This window comes from Solanum verrucosum, unplaced genomic scaffold (assembly GCF_900185275.1).
Source record: "Solanum verrucosum unplaced genomic scaffold, falcon-dt-bn FXZP01000072.1, whole genome shotgun sequence".
Lineage (NCBI taxonomy): Eukaryota > Viridiplantae > Streptophyta > Magnoliopsida > Solanales > Solanaceae > Solanum > Solanum verrucosum.
Window position 1 is genome coordinate 295,824 of NW_026020208.1, and position 22,556 is coordinate 318,379.

The 22,556-nt window shown below is 34.1% G+C and overlaps 2 protein-coding genes and 1 non-coding gene across 4 annotated transcripts; 1 reads left to right on the plus strand and 2 right to left on the minus strand.

Moving 5' to 3' along the window:
- Nucleotides 1–954: 954 nt before the first annotated feature.
- Nucleotides 955–12,456, minus strand: LOC125830220 (probable serine protease EDA2). Of its 2 annotated transcripts, XM_049509427.1 has the most exons (13): nucleotides 12,245–12,420; nucleotides 10,779–10,904; nucleotides 8,478–8,633; nucleotides 8,009–8,191; nucleotides 6,333–6,449; nucleotides 5,781–5,834; nucleotides 5,632–5,703; nucleotides 4,508–4,713; nucleotides 4,284–4,378; nucleotides 3,359–3,433; nucleotides 2,738–2,821; nucleotides 1,108–1,206; nucleotides 955–1,005 (listed from the first exon to the last, which is right to left on the minus strand). In XM_049509427.1, exons 1-13 carry the CDS (start codon nucleotides 12,413–12,415, stop codon nucleotides 998–1,000), a joined length of 1,446 nt encoding a protein of 481 aa, XP_049365384.1. In that variant the 5' UTR covers nucleotides 12,416–12,420; the 3' UTR covers nucleotides 955–997. The 2 variants fall into 2 exon arrangements, with proteins under 2 accessions (XP_049365384.1, XP_049365385.1); XM_049509428.1 differs by having other exon boundaries at nucleotides 955–1,206; nucleotides 12,245–12,456.
- On the minus strand, nucleotides 9,489–9,623 carry LOC125830288 (small nucleolar RNA snoR83). The gene has a single exon (XR_007443136.1). It is a non-coding gene; the product is annotated as a small nucleolar RNA snoR83 (small nucleolar RNA).
- A 6,315-nt stretch (nucleotides 12,457–18,771) lies between the features above and the next one.
- On the plus strand, nucleotides 18,772–22,300 carry LOC125830212 (probable LRR receptor-like serine/threonine-protein kinase At4g36180). Its single transcript, XM_049509415.1, has one exon. It carries the CDS (start codon nucleotides 18,798–18,800, stop codon nucleotides 22,179–22,181), a length of 3,384 nt encoding a protein of 1,127 aa, XP_049365372.1. The 5' UTR covers nucleotides 18,772–18,797; the 3' UTR covers nucleotides 22,182–22,300.
- Nucleotides 22,301–22,556: the final 256 nt, after the last annotated feature.

Consider the following 22,556-nt stretch of genomic DNA (forward strand, 5'->3'; position numbering starts at 1 on the left):
CTTGCTCGCTTCTCTTCCTAGTTTAGTGTATCTTATAGCAAAAATACACATATCTAAGTGTATTTTCCTCAATATTTGGTAGGTAATTCTTAATCAATGGTAAGATACATAATATTTTGAAAGTGTAGATAATAATAGTATATATGGTAGTGAAGTATGTCTAATTATGTAGTTTTTCCGACAATAAACACGAATTGCAAGTTCATATGTGTAAGTCGTGACTCACGACTAACTCAACATCTTTTTCCATGTTAGTATATAATTAACCTTTTCCCACATGCTCCCGTATGAACATTTAATGTTAAGACACACGATTTGAAACTCAATGGATAATGATCATGCCTCTTTTGCTTTCTTCATTTAAATACCACGCTTCCATACTTGGGATGTTCAAACTTGTGATGGACACCTAACCTACAAATCACGCATTGCATTTTTACCACAGATGTTCAAACTCGTAACAAGCACCACGTTCAACCATTTTTGCCTGAACTTCAGGTAAGAAATGCTTGAACTTCATCCATATGTAACTTCAGACACCGCATGTCTGAAGTTGATCCAAAACAGGCAGATGTGCCCAAAAACATTAAAAGTGGATACATGTTAAATAGCGATGTCCAAATAGAGTACCCGGTGGCATTTTTACAATAGCCAATAGGTGAAATTGGATATTCTAAATCACAGTTCTTACAAAGTACAAGATGCAAAACAGAAGAATACTGGTCATTTCACAGAAATTGTCCAGCAAACTTATATACATCACAAATCCTGCTTATATATGTTTAAAAAGCGAGGATTTTGTTTTACAAGAACGACCATTATGATGCGATGTCAACTATAATCATGGTCAAACTGTGAGCCATACCTCAGCTAACGGAACATTACATAATGCCAGAGCTTTAAGAAAGTAAGCTCAAGAAGAAGAAATTTTCATATTATTAGCAAGTCACAGTAACGAGATCAACTCATACAGATGACATCGTTCATGGATGAGCAACTATACATCTGTCCACGACGAGGTACATTATTTAGTGGTTAGCTAGTGGACATAAAGTATTATGTCAATTTGTATAGCTCTGAGATGATGTTTTCACATTGAACTCCTACCTGAAACCTGGCACTGAGATAGCCACAAATCTATATGTTCAACAATCTTTTCCCTTACTTTACGAACTGCATCAGGGGAACTGCAGTTTTTAGCGTCACCTGTGATATGAAAGAATTGTCATGAAATGAATCATGGTTCATTGAGTTTGAAGGAAGGAACTTCACGAAGCATCATTTCTAAGACAAGTTGCTTATCAATGCACACAACCATGCTGGTAAACTTTGTGACATGATGTGCAAAGAAGCTTCTAGAATTGGAATGCACTACAGTTAATCAGGGTGTTGTTCTTGTCATGTGTGGAGACCGGAAGCTATATTCAGACAGTTATCCAATCTGATGCTAACTTTGATTAATTTTTTATTTTGTGAGCGAACTTACGGTATCCAACTATTGTTGTGACTTGTGAGATTGTTCATGTACAACTGTAAGAACAAAAGTGTGGATGCTCTGCCATCACTACGTATGAAAAAGTTGGAGAAATTATACCTTCCCGATCAGTAAAACCTCTGCTTGTGAAGTACAGATAGGATTAAACAAATTACAAACTAAAGAAAGAAAAACATATACCCTGGAACTATGGTCATTGAGTTTTTTTAACAAGTCAAAATGCTTTATTAATCAACAGATACGGGTCAGGGTTTACAATTAGTGTATCTGGACCCCAATCACATTCTACTAGCAAACCTCTACCAATAATTTATACCGAAAGATATCTTTTAAGTATGGTAGAATGAAACAAAAGCAAGTTTTTTATGCTCCTCAAATCCCTCTCAATGCCTTACACATTCAAATTCCTATTCCTCTTTCCCAAAATTGCCCAAAAAGACAAGACAACAAAGTTATTTTAGACTATGCTTTTCTTTACCTTTACAATTCTCTTTAGCCTCAAACTCGCAACTACTCTGCCACAATCTCTAATGACACTCAACTTGATGTCAATAAACAAAAGACAAGGTCAAAGCTGTGAAGATATCCACGATTGCACTTAAACATGGCTTGCATCTTCTTCACACTCGTTATACAAAGAGCCTGTTTGGATGGACCCATAAGTTAGGAATGGCTTATACTTGTTATTTTGGCTTAAAAGCAAGTGCTTAAAAAGCACCTTTTTTGTCTTACCCAAACACTACAAAAGTGCTTAAACGCTATTTCAGCTTAAAGGCACCTAAAATAAGCCAATCCAAACAGGCTCAAAATCTATTTGTTCCTTCTAAGATCGCATTTCACGTTGCAAACCAGTGAAAGAAGGCAACTTTCTTTGACACCTTGGTTATCCTAATTGCCTTCCACAAGCCATCTTGTTCACCCCCTTTGGATAATCCTAGGTGATAGGATCTTACAGTGTCTATTATTGACATTCACAATTAATTTCATATTGCAAGTGCTATCAATGTATGCAGCAGTTCAGAGTCATAGTTGAGAACAACAAAATTAGAGAGGTAAAAGAAAATAAGTAAAATAATTGTAGCAGTGACCAAAGAGACCAAATTAAGAGCAAAATAAAAGAACTGCAAACAAAGAAACGGAAAGATGGGGGTTGAAGTAAGAGTATCCATCTCCAGCATATTAGTGGATATGCCAAACCAGTGAAATCTACACAGTTAACATTGAGATCTGATATATGCATACCTTCAGGTACTAAAGGAGACTGAGGGCAGCCCCGCATGTCAGTTCCATGGCCACAGTTATGGCAAGAGATTATGTAAGAAGGCACTGAAAGTTGAAAAAAGATCTCAGAAACAAGAAAAATACGTGAAGTACAACAATTTAAAGTGAGTATTCTAGCCTCAACAAAATTGTCACTTTCAGAAGTACTTTTAGCATAAGGTCATTGTGATCTGTCACTGTGAATTCAAGCACACACTTCTCTGAGAGAATCATATGATAGAAAGTCATTGTACATAACCCAACCACGTTGATACTAAGATCAAAAAGCAGATAAACCAATTATCAATTGTTGCAGACAAGTTTATAGGAAAATATATGAAGTTAAGATAGCAGATGAATGTTCAATAAAGTCCACACCTTCTAACCTGAATATAATAAAAAAGATTTCTTGTGGATGAAGAACGGTGCATTTTTCTCTTTGCATATTTTTTGAAAGATAGCATGGTCCATTTTACTTCAACAGATCTAAAACAACACATTAATAAAGACCATGCATCTGTCTTGGAGTACAACACTCGACCAGTCTAATTTCAAAATGGGCAGGCATGAAATTTCACTATTAGAGCAGCCTAAAAAACGTACACTCTGGGGAAGAAGTCTGTTTGGATGCATGTCGCCAGGGGTCCTGTGATCCATTGGTGAAGACAATCTTTGACCCTGCCAAAACAAAATTTTAACATAATGAAATTTGTAATTCCATAATTGTTCTGCATTTGAAGCAGGATTAAGCGAAAAAACAGATCTACTATTCATCCAACTAGAGCTCACACCCTCTCCAACATTTTTGAGGGATGAAAAATGTAAGCCTAAGGGAAAATGTTCTATTCTTTGATTTAAACAGGACCCCACAATCACATGCAAATCAAGGCTAGAGCCTAGAGGACATACACAGCATATGATAGAATGAGAGGCTAAAGCAGTAAGGACCCCAAGAACTAGGTGACAAATATCATACAAGGTCAAATTCCAACTGCCAGACATTATATTCAATCAGATATGAGTCCAACCTGAGAGTCATCAACCCCCAAAAGACAAAGGTTTTAAAATTTCAAAGATACAACATACACCTTCCATTCTAAAACACAGCCATTATATCAACTATTTATTGCCCCCCCACCCCCACCCCCCTTCAGTTGGTTGAGGTTATTATTTTCTTAACTTTAACCATTAAGACAAGTAATAAACTTAAGCCAACAATGATGTCATCACTTTGTGAAATGATCAGGAAGTGCCATGAATGTTGGGACCATTTAAAGTAATCCCAGACAATTTGATTTAGCTATATAATGTTTATAGCAAAGTAAAATTAGAAAAGGTCAACCACCTGAATCAAATAAAACAGCATGGGTAATGAATATTCTCTTATTAAGTGCAACCGAGTGGACAGCAGATCTATCCTCCTCCTTTTTTTTCCTTTTAAATAACTCAAGCATATCCTATGAACAAATATACCAAGTTGGGAAAAAATCACTAATAAGATTGCTAGAAATAACCATCGAATGATTACCAGCAATTTTGGTGCCTCCATAGTACAAGTTAGTTGCATCAACATCAGGATAGATACCGGCTCCAAAGACATTCCTGCACAGGTCCAAATGGTATCTGCAAGATGAATTTATTGAATTATAAAGTCAGTTCACCAGAGTCACACTAGACTAAACAAGTGGAAATAGAGCAGTTAAACAAAGCAAAGAAATATTCCTTAAATACTTCCAAGAGTAAGACACGTGCCTGGTATCAACTTTAGAAGAGCGAATACTATCATTCATGGGTGCAACCTGAAAATATGCAACTTCTGTGCAAACCTGGAACCACCACAAGCGGTTAGAAGTATCACCATTTACAACAGTGTTCTTCAGATTTTCCTGATCGTAGGTTTTGACGCTGACCCCAAAAGTCTTAACGTAATAGTCCTTTACATAGGTGGCATATGCATTCTGCAGATAAGAAATAGAATAAAGTGATAAACGATTAAAGAAACAGAGAATTGGCAACGTCTTCCACAAAACGAATGATTTTCTTTCTTTTTGGGTGATTGGATCATTTAACATGATGTTCTGATCACATTATGGAGTTGTAAATAAGCTGAAGTCCTTTTTTAACTGCAGAACACAAACAAACCCAAAAAGAAAACTTCCTGGAAAGCTAGCATATAACAGGATATCAACAATGAAATTTTGACAGAGATAACTTGAGATTTTCACTACCTATTGAACATAAACATCCATGTGAATATCTACTTATGTTGTTTCCCAATATAGAAATATACACTGTCAGAACCTAATCCAAGTGCAGGCGGAAAATTGTTTTCAATAACTTATTAAGTGGTTTGTTTAACTACTTACTGGTTCCACAAAAATACAAGGCATAACTGGATAAATATGGGTATCCACTCCAACAAAAACTTCTGTTCCTTATACCGAAGAATTCACTTCATGAATATTTTTGACAGGTTTCCTAAAGAAATGTGACTGATGTTTATTGTTTGTTCAAGCCAGCATATCCAAAAGCTGAGTTGCAATGCTAGTGCAAGTTCTACTTTTGTCTTTGCACTGTATACAAGATCATGCTTGTGTAAACTATGAACAAAGGTTCTCCTTTCTACCAAAATGAATGCCTTGTTTCTTAAAACAAGTCAAATTAACAATTTTCACCATTAACTTTCCAACCAATTTCTATACTCAACCTTGGAAGTTGGAATGTTTTTACTACATTGTAAACATCAATGTTTCATTTCAAAAAATGGATTAATCAGTCCTGTTTTCACTTTATGGTCAAGTCGGCTTTTGGTAAACAAGACAAATAATCAGTCAAGGGAGGAAGGGGGGAAGGGGATGCAATAAACAAAACCATACCACTAAATCTGCCCCGGACTTCTTTGCTTCAAGTAGTGGGATGCATAGTTTGTCTGGACTTCCATATTGAAACTAAAACATCAAAAACTCTCAATTAGGAAAATTACAAGCATTCAGTAGAGGATATCATATGAGTGTCTCATACATACTGCTGTAACTGCAGCATCTGCCACAAAGTACAGGAAGTCACCATCATTTCTCAGCTGCAAGAAAACAAAAGTTTGTCTATGAGACTAAGCGGATTCTCTTTCCGTCCCTCGTCATCGAGAGGAAGAATCGCTATCTATCTATCTATCTATCCATATACGTATCAACAAATGTGGTTCCAGGGATCGGTCGAAAACCCTAGAAATAAGTGCTAGGCTCCATGTCAACGATATGGTATAGTTTTTCTACAGATTATTGACAATAATCTCCTAATACATTATTCTGACAGTCTTCAGCAGCCCACATTTCAGCATATATCGTCACTGATATGTCACCACAGGTGTTAAGGGTTTCAGAGAACTCTTCTAGGAAATAAGTGAAAGAGCAATGCAGTGTGATATTAGTTTCCAGAGTTAACAAGGATACCTTCATCCATATGCTGCTTTAGGTGATTGAGAGGATGATATCAGAGAACTCTTCTAAAAGAAAACATGGAAATCACAGAAACAACCACAACCGACATAATAAACAAAAAAAAGTCACAAGTTTCATACCTCATCAGCGCCAAACAACGATTTAACGTCCTTGGGATTTGATGCAAGTCTTGCTTCTACTAGTTTGGTAATTTCTTGCAATGTTGTTTTACATTCTGGACCAGCAGATTCACCAACCTGTAGTAGGACAATCAGGAGTCAAATTCACTGATCCTTAAGAAATTATCTGAAAAATCCAAAAGAGTTTTTAACAGCAAACATTCTCGGTCACAGTGTCTCAAATTCAGGGTGTTTAGGTCTATTCTCTCGTAAGCTTTCTTTTGGGATATTTTCTCTTGAAAGTATTTCCCCTTCTAGCTTACCCAACCTAATGTTTAGGCATTTTTCATTTGGCTACTCCCATTTGGAGCATTAAACTTCTGCTGAACCTTGAAGGCTTTGAATGATTAAGGTAATTTTCATACTGACAATAGCTAAAGTGCTCTTAAGGAATAAGCAATTATTGAAAATATTTTGGTATTATGAGGAATTTAGAGTTTCAGTGTATGCATTATATCAGTTATTCCATCTTAGAGATTGTGGTTGTAATGGAAGCAGAGGCAATTGGCAGGTCATTGTGTGTGTGTTTTGATAAGAGTGGCAGGAAAACGCTTTTAGGTCATCTAAGTCACATTATTTAGTGTGTGTGGCTTTGCCTGCAACATAAGCATTTTCCAGTGAAGAATATCCTCTAATTATGCATGGGGAGGGTGGTTGAGACTTACATGTTATAAAGTACATAAGCTTATTATATAGCCTCACTTTCAGACTTGTATAGAGAGTTAAGAGGACTTTATTCTCAAATAATCTTCTTCCTCCTTTAGTGATTTGGGGACAGCTTGTGTTTTTTATTTTTCTCCCTTTTATTAGTACCATTAATTTTTGAAAGAATATTCTAGTAAGCTTGTTTGTTCTGGAAAACAAAACAACTTTTACAAACAAAAGTATTGTTTCCAGGAAAACAAAGCATAATCAAAAAGGTAATTTCTAAGGACAATTAACCTTACGCAGCCTCTATACCTCACAAAGGTAGGGGTAAGGTTTGTGTAAATCCCACCCTCCCCAGATTCCACTTGTGGGACTTCACTGATGATGTTATTGTTGTTATTTACAAAATAGACCTTTGGCCTAAGTCAACCCCAAAAGCAAGCTCACGAGATGAGGAGTCTCCAATACTATACAAAAGAGACCAAATCACCCATCCACAACCAATGTGGGAATTTTGACACACTCTTGAACACCCCAAACCTGCCAACGGGAGCGTAGATAACGTAAAGGTAACCAGAAATTGGGATGGGCTCTGATACCATGTCAAGAAATGGACATCGGGCCTAACTCAACCACAAAATCTAGTTCATGAGGTGAGGATTGTCCAAACTAATACCAAGTCCCCCGCCCAAAAACAAAATAAAATAGAAAAACTGTTTTACAATCTAAAAAACCACCTAAGTAAGACAGAAATACAATGAAGACCATCCAAAAGAGCTCCTTCTGTATAAGCATCTATTCCTGATAAAAAGAAAAACTGCATAAATCTATGTTGTTTGGACTCTTCAAAAAGGTCGATGGGTGCGTGTCGGGTCCTCCAAAAATAGTGTATTTTTGAAGGATCCAACACGGGTGCGGCAACATTTTTGGAGAGTCCGAGCAACTTAGGCATAAATATTAACAATCAAAGTAGCACAATTTTATTTTACCTGCTTGTCAAACTCTGAGAAACTGTAAACTGCTTGAACCACTGCAGAGCTTGCAAGGCTTCCACAAGTTAAGTGAGGAAACTTCAGGCGAAACCATGCACTTAGGGCTCCTGAATATGAAGTACCAAAGACAAACCATGGGTTCTCAATATTGGATCTGTTGAGTTTCACGTTCAAGGAGTCCTGCAACATATCAGAAATATTACAACATACCCACTATGGTTACCACAAACATATCAGAAATATTATCCACTGAAACACTCATCACGCAAAGGGGTAAGAAGCAGAGTCGGGAAGTGGAAAACTAAATCAGAGATGCAACCAATGGCTTATCCATTGTCATGCTATCGGATTAGAGATAGCAGTTAGGTAACCCCACGAGCTATCGCGCTAGATTGTAAAAGAAGTGGCATGCTTCAAATTCAGAAGGAATTACCACAGATAAAAGAAACAAGATTAAGATGCCAACCTGATAGAAATTCCTGAAAGCTGCTAAGTCAAAAAGTGCCTGTTTTGATGACAGATATTTCAGATTCCCAGTTGTTAAGGACTTGAAGGGTGTACTCTTCCCATAATACCGATGCTCAAGAGAAACGACAGCAGCTCCAAACTTCTTGGCTAAAACCTGTTAGACATGCAAGGTTCAGAAGTATTCTTCAGGCATAGTACATATTCCCATCCAGTCCTCAAACCGAACGAAGTAAACATAAGTCAGCTTATGCTTTAGCCCTCCATGACTCTACACGACAAGTCATTGTCACAGACAGAGCATGTATCTATGTGCTTGTTTTGTGTCAGCTAACCAAAATACTACAAGCTGGAACTCAATGCTGAGATTGTTTGGATTCAAAATAACCTCAGTATAAAATTTGCATTAATACATCGATGCTCGGTTACCATTTTTGTTTCTCATATAAATAAAATCACGTTCCACAAAAATTATGTGGGAAATCCTGTATAATTTTACACCGGACATGATGTGGAATACAAGTACTTGTATTAGCAATAAAAATACTAGCATCTGAAATGACAAACATATCTTTGTACCTTAATTATAAAAACTGAAAACATCATTGTATTAGATAGTAAAAATTCCAAATAATTTTGAATTTCATGGTAAGTTAAAACTTGTACAATGCCACCTCTCGACATTGGCGTCACAAAAGATTAGAAGTATTTCAAAAAGTGGACCATTTTCATTAAAACTTTGATCACCAAACAACACCTTACAAGCTTGCTTTGTGGTGATTTCAGAAAAAGTCAAGTCTTCCAAACCTTAGTAAAAGTCTCATTTGACAAAAAAGAGAAAGTGTGAAGAAGGTTAGCATTACATACTTCATCAAGTAAGATTTTTATCTGACCATAGCACTTTAAATGACAAAGAATTGATGTATAGGCTAAAGGTGTATTACTGGAGACTAATCTCTCTCTTTTTTTTTTTCTTTTTTTCAAATAAGACAAAAACTGCAAAATGCACAAAAGATGTATGGGAATAGACTAGTAAACACCTCCTGGAAAAAGAGAAAGTGTTCTCAGCGAAAAGTCCATTTGTGACTTTGATTTAGGTCTCCTATGAATCAAATAAGCACTTGTAATAACTCAGGTTATTTAGGATTATGAAGGCCATACTGGAAAATTATCTTTCTCCCCTGACAAACTTGCAGAACCTTTGGTTTGATAGGTTTAGAGATGAAACAAGTAAAATTCATCATTTTCATTAATGATGTACATATGTCAGGGCCTATTCTCTTTTTGCTAGCAGGCATCATAAATTCTAGTTCTCCGGTTATACCATACAAAAAAAATTATCCAGAGTATTAGGGTGTGTTTAGTATGGAGGAAAACATTTTTTTTTTTTCAATTTTCCATCTTTGGTTGATCAAATAAGTTGCTTAAAAATAAGGAAAATGACTTTCCCATTGGAAATAGGAAACACAAGTTCCATAAGTGGCATTCCACATTGATTGTATCCTCCATACCCTCCAACACAACCCACCTCCACCCCCATCCCGATCCCCATAATGTTTGCCTATATTATACAAAAATGCTTTTAGGACAATATTTTCTACTTACTTACCCAACACAAGAAAATAAACAAGAAACAGTCTCTATACATCCATGAGGTATGGGTAAGGCCGGTGTACATACCCTCCCCAGACCCCACCGTGTAGAACTACACTGGGTATGTTGTTGTTCCAATGCTTGTTCAGCATCAAAGACACCAACAGAGGAATTTTCATGGCACACTGCCTTGTCAAACATATAAGTCTCCACAAAGAAAACACAATATGAAAATGTTGAGGCGAGAGGCACTTGATTCCTTTATCTCAAAAAAGCATTACATCGGATTCAAATTGATATCGACTGAGATAGTTGAGTTAACACTCACATGAAAACATTTTGACAAACTTTAATAGTGATCCTTAAGTATAAAACCAGTATTGCAGTAAATGTAGAACTAGATATAATCATACAAAATACATATAGATCAACCATTTTTCCAAATGTTGCCTTAAGAACCTAGGTGACATGAAATGGAAGAACACTTCCCTTCCCATTTCCTTTTCCAACCCATACCGCCATGTAACCCCACCCATGGCAAAAAGGGAAGATAGAAAGTGAGTTGGGGAGTGGAGGTAAGAAAAAGGGGATGCCGGAAGGGACAATGACAAAGACCGATTGTCCCGATAAACAAAATCAAAGGATGAAACAAGAATTTTAAGAATGCATTCACTAGGAATAGTATCAGAAGTAAAGACTATCAACTTACACTGAGGTAATCGTTCGGTATCCCACTGCATGCAGATTCTCCACAAATTTTCAAAAATATCGGTCCATCAGGAATTCGGAAATGGTCAAGAAACTCATAGTACCTCTGTCCAAATGTACGATGATCCTACAAATTGCAGCACCGAGTTAAAGCTATACAATGGGTCAATCTACTGTAGCAAATTCCCTCCCTCACGCTCCCTCTCTCCCTAATTTACCACTTTGTTTGTCCCTCATCAGTACAAAATCACAACAACTTGTTGCAGCAAAAACAAAAATTCATCTAACGAAAAAACACTTTTATCTCTAAAAACTACAATTTCAAGGGTATATTATGACTTTCTCCAAGAAAAAATGGCGAACCCAAAAACAATTCTTCCCAAAAAATGCATTACACAAAATTCAATATAACACAAGAAAATTTCCATAAATCAAACTAAACGCTGTATATAAGTGAAAATCATACTACTTAACAAACTCTCTTTCCTAAAAATAAAAGCAAATTTCACAAAAAAGGTTTCCCCTTTGCAAAAGCTATACACAAAAAACATAAGTACATCAAAAACAAGAATCCGTCTAAAGGATTCATTTTTATTACCAAAAACTCTAATTTCAAGGGTATATCATGAGTTTTTCTAAGAAAAACAGTGAACCCAAGTTTGCATGCACTTCGGCTAATTCTACGGGATACTTGTCACGTCCCACCAACAATTTGTATCAGGTCAACTAATTTTACTGTAGGGAGCAGGTTAACTAATTTTGCGAGATACCTACCACCTCCCACCAGCAACAGATACCACATTAACTAATTCTATGGCATATGTGCCACCTCTCACCAACAATAGGGATCAACTAATTTTTCAGGTATCTGTCACCTCCCACCTGCAACAACAGATACCACATTCACTAATTCTACAGGATATGTGCAACTTCCCACCAACAAAAGGTATAAGATAGACTAATTTTACGGGATATCTGTCACCTCCCACCCGCAACAGGGACCAAGTTGATTAATTTTGCGGAATACCAGCCAACTCCCACCAGCAACAAATACCAGGTCGACTAATTTTACGAGATACATGTCACCTCCCACCAGCAATATATATCATGTCAACTAATTCTACGGTATACGTTCCACCTCCCACTAACAACACTTACAATGTAAAAAAACAGCAATCCCAAAAAAAAAATCCCAAAAATGCCTGACACAAAATTCAATATAACATAAGAAAATTTCCATAAATCAAATTTAAACATTGCATATAAGCTAAAATCATACAGTACTTAACAAACTCTCTTTCCCTAAAATTACCAACAGATTTCACAAAAAAGGTAAAAAAAAAAAAACAGAACTGGATTGGAGAATCCAATAGCTCAATTGAGTAACTAGTAAACATTCACCCTAAGAGTTTGATTCCTCCACTTATAATTCCCTTCCCCTACCTCAAAAAGAGGATAATTACTTACGTAGGGAGAAAAGTGATCAAGAGTCTGATTGAACCAGTGTTCTTCTTTGGTTAAATACTTATTTTCCGAATTGATTTGCTGAAGAAAAAACTGAGGAGTTGAGATTCCGTTTGAGATTATCAGCAATTGCGAGAAGAAAGCAATGAGTAGAGCTAACATTGTTTGCTTCATCCTTTTGCTTCGTCGCTTTGGGTCTCAACAAAAGAAAGGTTCGAGTCCCTCCTTCATTTATACTCCGAGTTTTGGCTTCGAGACTCGGAATTTAATTAGATTTTAATATAAATATCATGAATAAAAAAACACTTAAATGAGACATTTGGCAATATGAAATTATAATTTCAAATGAGGTTTGGACATGAATAACATAATTTGAGATACTTAATTGTAGTTTTAATATTTTCTAAATGTAAAACTTACTTATAAATTTAATAATTTATAAATTATTTTAAATTTTATTTAAAAAGATTCGTGTTCAGTATGAAAATCAATTGTTTATATTACGTGAAAAAATATATTGAAGAATAATTAGTACTATTGTTGATTATTGATAATTGTAATTTTATAAAATTTATGTGTATTTAAATGTTTGTAATCACAAATATTTATTTATAGAAACATAAAAATATACGATTTATCAATATGAAAACTTAGGATCTGATATTTTATTTATGAACTATGATTTATTCATCTGATAAGATTGTATAAGAATTAAGTATTTAATAGTTTTCACAATTTATAGAGTTTTCATATATGTTTATAAAAGGAAATAAATATAAATTATGTATTCAAATATAATTTCAATTTCATATCACATATTCAAAATTCTAAAAAAATAATATTATATCATCAGTTCATTATTTGATGATCCTTTTTGTCGTTTGTTGAAACATCACAAATTGTATCATTTGTTCCAACTAATATGTCGTATCTTCTACGATATTAGTAACAAACAAAAAATTATGTCAAGTTATATATTTAGACGGTCAATCAAAATAATTATATTTATTAGTTAAATATATATCATATAATAAAAAATAAAATATATATTTATTAACTATTATTTTGATGAAAAGTTACATAGTATAATTTTTGGACAATTTATACATTTAACTGATTGGCTAAAATACTTATGTTTGCTATTATTTTAGGCAAGTATATACCTACTAAACTATTATTTTTAGCGAATTTCATATTTAAACTAACAATTATTTTACCTATCTCAACTATCACTATACCTTAAAATAATTTTATTCGCTAGCCAAACACATCTTGATATTAAGTTGGTCTAATATTTGTTAAATTATCAATAATCGTGTGTACACTAACTAAACATCGAGGTATATTTTAATACAAAAAGAATAATATTTGAGGTATGAACCTCAAAAAAGAAAATAGATAAAAAGAAAAAGGAATTGTTATATATATAAAACTCACAAAATATAATAGTTTAAATATGTTTTGTTTTTTTAAAAAATAGTTACGGCAAAGCTATAACCAACTTAAGTTTTACTACCCTTCACGATGAGTGTTTAGTTCCCTTGAGCACTATTAAATAATTTCATTTTTTAATTTTTTTTTATCAATCCACAACGTCAATTTCTGAATCCACCGCTATATAATATGGCCTAACTTACAAGAAAATTTCAAAGAACACAAAGGACCTTGTTAACAATATGATCTCAAGCTCATAAAACATAAAATATAACAAACATTTTTCTTATACTTTTATTCATTAAAAATAATCAACTTTAATTTCTGACAGTAGAGCCTAACTTTCAAGAAAATTTTTAAAGAACACAAAGGACCTAGTAACAATATGATCTCAAGCTCATAAAACATAAAATATAACAAACATTCTTCTTATACTTTTATCCATTAAAAATAATCAACTTTAATTTATGACAGTAGAGCCTAACTTTCAAGAAAATTTTTAAAAAACACAAAGGACCTAGTTAACAATATGATCTCAAACTCATAGAACATAAAATATAATCAAATATCTTTCTTCTTTTTTTCATTAAAAATAATAGTTGCACATACAACCAAACTATAAAGTTTGAAAAATGCAAATACACATCTTTTTACATGTAAAAAATAAACAAATTACCTTACCCACCCCCCATGACTAGAATTTTAGAAGGAAAAGTTGAGCATGTCCATGCTTAAGTTCTCCATCATGAGAGTTTCCATAAAACCACAACTATAATTTGGAGTAGCAATTGGCATCATTATGTTGTCATTGTAAGTTCCAAATTTATTGGGCTTTATGAAGTGACAACTTGAAGAAATAGCCACAATTGGAATGTTGTCACAATTGCACATTTCAATCATATAGCCATCTGGATCATGCAAAAATACTTGATCCACTTTGATCCCTTCTTCCTCTACTAATGCAATCACATACCTTATTCCCATCTCATCTAATCTCCTTTTCACCAAATCAACATCAGTACACTGTTTAATACAAAAACATGTCATATCATCAATAACAAAAAAAAAAATGTCATAGTAAGTGTATCGACTTGTGGTCTAGTTGTCGATGAAGTACGATAATAAACACTCTTTCTTTGTTGGGTGATATATTGAACAAATGAGTGAAATATTGAGCAAAAATGAATTGTTAGATAAATGGATGTCGTTTGATCGTCAATTAAATCAAGGACAAGTCACCTTTAGTTAAATTGAAAAAAAGGTAATTCTTTATATATTTTACTTATATAAAAAGAATAATTAATTTAACTCCGAATTTTTGGATTTTGATAGAATGGTTTGAATAAACTCCCGACAAAAATAGAAGTGAAAATGACATTCAATGTATTTTTGTAGCTATCACATTAACCTGCCTACTGACTTTAATAGAAGAAGATAGTGAATATAATGTCAACATAATAATTGGTTTTTCTGTCCAATATAACTTAACACATTGTTAAAGAGTAATAAATAAAATATTAATGTTACTTCTCATTCTTTGAATATAATATATTTGAGAAATGACTACAAACTACGTATATGAAAATAAAGATAAGTCAGGAACTATAAAGTAATAAATTATTTGAAAATACACATTTATTTTAATATAATGGACGAAAGGAATGCCATATTAAAGTTTGTCCTTGTTGCTTCCTTTTTAATTTACATCAACTTATATAATTTAAAGCAAATTTAAATTAATCGAAGTTTTAGTGCTTGTAAGAAATATTTGATGCAAAATATATATTAAAAAAAAACTTATTTAATTGAATATGAAATAAATATATCAATACTTATAATCTTAAATATTATTACTAATATTTTTGTAACTATAAATAGGCATTTGGAGATAAAATATGGGATACTTGAAAAAAAGAGTAACATGATTTTTCTTTAAAAAACATTTGAAAATCAAGTGATTTTTGGACATGCATTTAACTTGAATAAATAAAAAAGTTAGAATTTTTTAAGTGAAAAAGTATTCACTCAAAAAACTCATTAAAAAATAACTTTTTCAAACTTGAAACTCATCTCCAAATTACTATTTTTTGAATCAGTCAATTGTATAGACAAACATTATTTTTTTATTTTTTTTGTATGGATAAACCGGGGCTATATTTTTAAAAAAACTTATAATTTTAAATATGGTATGATATTTGTATGATTATAAAAGGAATTCTCTCATAATATATAAAACAAAAAACTTATACTCTATCCATTTCAAAATAAGTATCACTTGCAAAAATTAATTATCCTAAAATAAGTATCATCTCAATAATTAAAATAAAATAAATCTATTCTTTTTAATTATATCTTTATACTTTTTTTTCTTGATACTAGTCATTTTCCTTAATGAACTAGTATCAAGAAAATAAAGTATAAAGATATAATTCATTAAAATAATATATATATATATATATAAATTTTATTTTTGTGCATTCTTTCTCCTTTTTGTGACAATAAAAGAGTATTTTTGGTCCATTCTTTCTCCTTTTTGTGCACCTTTAATTGGCCACCCACATCTCAAAAGTAGTAAATCTAAAGTACCAAAAGTCAACAAATTTGGTGGAAAAGTTGAAAGGTAATGACAGAACAATAAAAGGTGAAAAAAATAGTAGTCTAATAAATTATTTCTCCAACTTTTCTTCAAAAAATAATAAATTAATTTAATGTTGTTTTTTATATGTATAATAATATTTAATTTTTTATTTTGCTTTTAATGATGCTTTATTATAAGAGTGATATTATATTTTTAAGATTAAAAATTGTTTAATATTTTTAATTTAAAAAATCGCAATTTAAAAAAAAATAGATTTTGTGTGAAGACAAACTAAAAATGGGAAAAGGAGTACATGTTTTTGACATTTGGTAAAGATGATGAAAAAAGAAAGAAGGATAGAAAATTAAATTGCTCACAATATTTTTCCACCTTATAAAGAGTCATAGAGGTAGGTAACTAAAAATAAATAAATTGTATCACATAATGTAGAGTGCAACAAAACAAGGAAAGAAGGATAGGAGATTACTTGTAATCGATCTGGTTGTTAGATCCAAGACTTGGCCCGAATATTTCATAACTGTTTCATTCGAAAGTTAGGTCAGGGAAAATAACGATACTATATTGGTTTCATCGCCCCCATCAGATCAAACAACAGATCTTTCCACTAATGGTTTCATTCTCCCATTGAGAGGATCAAAAGCGCGATAAAAAAAGATAGATTCACAGTGTTATAATCTCGAGCTTTGGGGATGAAAATGGTTCAAGTTTTCAACAGTGAAACTTACAACAGTTGATGTGAAAATTAAATTAACCCGACTTTAAAATTAGTATTAGATAATTGAGGGGGGGAAAGCGTAACATCATATTCTTTCCTCTTTCGTTTTCATCCCTACCATTTAAGGAATATTTGATTATGTACTTCACCATAATTATTAATTTAATTATACATTATAAGATTATTCTCTACTATTTAGGGCACATGAAACCAAAATAGAAAAATAAACACATAAGCACCCCCTTACAATGTATAATAAAATTATTTCTAAATCGTCAACTAAATGTCATAATAATTTAATATATGAATATCTTATTTCTTATCTATCTATTAAACGTCGCATAAGTTATACGAAAATTAATACATGAATAATTTCTTTCTTATCCAACTATCAAATGATCATTTAATTAATTTATAGATAAAAAGTGAGTTCTTCCACCTATCGTAATAGTCTTTTGGGTTGAGCTCTCTTGGTCTATGATAATGATATCAGAGTGACAGAGTCGATTGATCCATACACGAGATCACGATTGAAGTAGTGGCCTAAATTCAAGAAGAATGTCAATTATGACCAACTAAGTCATTGATTCTCATAAATGGTCGATTGTTATATGTCAACTGTCTTTCATCCATCAAAGAGAAAAATGCTAATAAATTTATAGACTAAATGAAATGTCCAACATACTAGACAAGTCTTTTCGATTGAACTCTCCATTAGTTTGGTTATTAATTATCAAAAGGAATTATTCATATATCAAAACTATATATATTGATTTTTTCTTTTTAGTTATTTTGTATAAAACTCAACACATTTAATATGATATTCAATTATTATTTTATAATTTACATAATCAAAGCATATATAAGTTGTAAGTCAATAAGTTGGATAAGATGTCATGATGAGACCAATAATTTCAACACATAAGAGGTTAAAATTTGCCAACCACATAGTCCATAGATTTATGACATTTTAAATTCCACATCACAATTCTGCCATTTGATAAATGTTCCTTCATAAAAACTCTAATCTCCACATCTACTTCACACTGTACACTCCCCTCATAAAATAAAGTGAAAAAAATACATTTTTTTTCGAAAAATATTGTTTTTTTTTTATAGCCAATAAATTCTCTTATTAGTGAAAATTCTGAATCTATCACTTATCAAAAGTAACTTTATTTTTCATTAGTGAAAATTCTGAATTCACAACTTATCAAAAGCAGATTCATTCTTCATTAGTAAAAATCATGAGTCCATAACTTATCAAAAATAACTCCACCTTTTATTAATGAAAATTCCGAGTCTATAACTTATGAAAAGCAATTACACCCTTCATTTTTCTAGTAAAAAATCTCATAGTCGATCATATTTTTATTTTAATGAAAATTTTGAATCCGTGACCTATCAAAAGCAACTCCACCCTTCCTTAGTGAAAATTCTGAGTCAACAATTTATTTGAAGCAACTCCATTCTTTAACAATAAAAGTTTTAAATCCGCAACTTATTAGAAGCAACTCTGCCCTTCATTTAGTAAAAATTCTGAGTACGCGAATTATAGAAGCAGTTTCACTCTTCATTAGTGAAAATTATGAGTGAACGAGTTATAGAAGTAGTCTCACCCTTCATTAGTGAAAATTTTGAGTGCGTGAGTTACAGAAATAGTGAAAATTCTCAATCCACGACTTATAAGAAGCCGTTCCCCTCCTCCCTCTCGGTCATTTTTCTAGTAAAAATTCTGATTCCGCAACTTACCAAAACTAGCTGCAACCCTGCCAATAACACTCATCTTTCACTGTCTCACTCTCACAATGATACCCTTAATCTCCATGGCTACTTCTTCATCTTCTGTAAATTTCTTCTTCTTCCTCTTTCTCTTTACCCATTCATTCTTTTGCTTTTCTCAACAAAACCCAGAAATTCAAGCACTTCAATCCTTCAAACTTAGTATTCATGACCCACTTGAAGCACTCACAAGTTGGGATTCTACATCTCCTTCTGCTCCATGCGATTGGCGAGGAATTTTTTGTTCAAATGATTCCTATGTGAGTGAAATTCGTCTTCCACATTTACAGCTTAGTGGGTCTCTCACTACCCAGATTTCTGATTTGCGTATGTTGCGTAAGATTAGTCTTCGTTCAAATTTCTTTAATGGAACTATACCTGCTTCAATCTCCAAATGCAAACTTCTGGATACTGTTTTCTTACAGTATAACTCTTTTTCCGGTGAAATCCCGCCGGAGATTATGAATTTGACTGAGCTTGAAACGTTTAATGTGGCTGGAAATCAGATGTATGGTGAAATACCCAGTGAGTTGCCGGTGAATCTGAGGTATTTTGATGTCTCGGAGAATTTGTTTTCCGGTGGTATACCGGAGAAAATATCGGACCTTTCTCAGGTTATTCTGCTTAATCTGTCGTACAATCGATTCTCCGGTGATATTCCGGCGAGTTTAGGTAGGCTTCAACAACTTCAGTATCTTATGCTTGACTACAATGAGTTAGAAGGAACAGTTCCTTCTGCAATTTCGAACTGTTCGTCGTTGGTGCATTTGAGTGCTGAAGGGAACGGTATTACTGGTGTTATACCGGCGGGGATTGCTGCTCTTCCGAAGATTCAGGTGATAAATTTATCGCATAATAAGCTTTCTGGATACTTAGCAACTTCATTTTTCTGCAATGGTTCTGTGTATCCTCCTTCCCTTCAGATTGTTCAGTTGGGTTTCAATGCCTTCGCTGAGATTCTTCACCCACAATCGTCTAGATGTTTTAGTTCATTGCGAGTTTTGGATATTCAACACAATCAGATACATGGAGATTTCCCTTTTTTCTTGACAGACAATTCTGCATTGTCGTCGTTGGACTTGTCAGGGAATTTGTTTTCGGGTACAATCCCGAGTTCCATTGGGAATTTGTTGAGGTTGGAGCAGCTGAGAATTGGAAATAATTCATTCGAAGGTGATCTACCGGTTGGGATAACGAAATGTAGTAGTTTGAATGTTCTTGATCTTGAAGGGAACAGATTCATAGGGGAAATTCCAGCTTTTATAGGTGATCTTAAAAGCTTGAAGATTTTGTTTATGGGAAGAAATCAGTTTTCGGGTTCAATCCCTTCTAGTTTTAGCAATATCACTAGTCTTGAAAGTTTGAATTTGGAAGGAAACCGTCTTACGGGAAGCTTGCCTGAGGAGTTGATGTTTTTGAGCAATTTAAGCACATTGAATCTTAGTGGGAACAAGTTTTCAGGTAGTATTCCTGTTGGTATTGAGAACCTTCAGCAGTTATCGGTTCTAAATCTGAGTAAGAATGGCTTCTCAGGGACTATCCCGTCTAGCATTGGAACTTTGTATAAGCTGGTAGCTCTTGATTTGAGTGGACAGAATTTATCAGGCGAATTGCCATCTGTTCTTGGTGGTTTGCCTAGTTTACAAGTGATTGCTTTGCAAGAAAACAACTTGTCTGGAAATGTTCCTGAAGGTTTTAGTAGCTTAATGGGTTTGCAGTTCTTGAATCTATCTTCCAATTCATTTTCAGGTCATATACCATCTACGTTTGGGTTCTTGACATCGTTAGTTGTCCTCTCGTTGTCTAAGAATCACATATCTGGTTCAATACCTCCTGACTTGGGTAATAACACTGCTCTGAAGATTTTAAATCTGAGGTCAAATTCATTGAGTGGCCAAATTCCTTCTGATCTTGCACGTCTCTCCCGTTTGAGTGTGTTGGATTTGGGTAGAAATACCCTGACAGGTGAAATTCCAGAAGTTATTTCCAATTGTTCATCCCTCACATCAGTTGTGCTGGACACGAACCATCTTTCGGGAAACATTCCAGCATCACTCTCCAGCTTATCAAGCTTAATTACCCTTGACCTCTCCGGAAACAACTTGAGTGGAAAAATCCCAGAAAATCTTACAGTGCTCCCAAAGTTGGTGAACTTCAATGTATCGAACAATAAGTTGGAAGGCCAGATACCAGTGAAGCTCGGTTATCATTTTAACGATCCATCGGATTTCAGTGGCAACCAGGGTTTGTGTGGGGAGCCATTGAATAGAAAATGTGAGCGGACTGGTAATGGTAAGAATAGACTGATTATGTTTATTGCAGTGTCTGCTAGTGGAGGTCTTCTCCTTGCATCATGTTGCTGTTTTTACATATACGCCTTGCTGAGATGGCGTAGGAAGCTCAAAGAAAAGGCAGCTGGAGAGAAGAAGCATAGCCCTGCAAGGGTTAGTTCGAGGACCAGTGGTTCTCGTGGCAGTGGCAACAATGCTGGACCAAAACTTGTTATGTTCAATAACAGAATTACAGTTGCTGAAACAATCGAAGCAACTAGGGAATTTGATGAGGAAAATGTTCTTAGCAGAACACGCCACGGAGTGCTGTTCAAGGCCTGTTACAGTGATGGAATGTTGCTCTCAATCTGTAGACTACCAGATAGATCACTAGATGAAAACACATTCAGAAAAGAGGCTGAATCGCTTGGCAGAGTGAAGCACAGAAACCTAACTGTTCTCCGTGGGTACTATGCTGGGCCTCCAGACCTTAGACTACTTGCATATGATTACATGCCAAACGGGAACCTTGCAACCCTTCTTCAAGAAGCATCCCATCAAGATGGTGGTCATGTTCTCAATTGGCCAATGCGACACCTAGTTGCACTTGGCATTGCCCGTGGGCTTGCTTTCCTCCACGCAGCCTCTATCATTCACGGAGATGTTAAACCACAAAATGTACTGTTCGATGCAGACTTTGAAGCCCATCTTTCAGACTTCGGCTTAGACAAGCTTACTGTAGCCACACCAGCCGAACCTTCCTCTTCAACATCAATTGGGACTATAGGCTATGTAGCGCCAGAAGCAACATTAACCGGAGAAGCCACAAGACAATCAGATATTTATAGCTTTGGCATTGTATTACTGGAACTGCTAACAGGGAAAAAGTCGTTAATGTTCTCGCAGGATGAGGACATTGTGAAATGGGTAAAGAGGCAATTACAGAGAGGTCAAATTTCAGAATTGTTAGAGCCAGGATTGCTTGAACTGGACCCTGAATCATCAGAATGGGAAGAGTTTTTATTAGGAGTAAAAGTAGGCTTGCTTTGCACAGCACCGGACCCCCTTGATCGTCCCACCATGACCGACACTGTGTTCATGCTTGAAGGTTGTCGTGTTGATCAAATTTCACTCTCCTGAAGAACCACGACCGGCAATGGTGACACGTAAAACCCAAGGTCTCATCCTAATTCTTTGCCCTTCCTATTGACTCTTTGATAATTTGAGGAGTTGCATTGCAATGCAACAATAGCTAGCACTAGAACTTAAGTTTTTTGTTTAAGGAAAAGAACAAAAAGAAAATATTCTCAATTTTTTTTAGCTATAGCTATTTTATTGATTTTGGTTTTCTATTACAAAAGTGCCTCTTGAGTTGAAAACAATGAAATGAATTCTTTTTAAGTAATTCAAGAAATCCTTTTGGAACTATTGCTAGGGAGTTTCTTATTTTCTTTCCAAAGTTTAAGTTTTGTGCATTGTCAAGTTAACTTCATTGAAAATAACAGGTAACTCTTC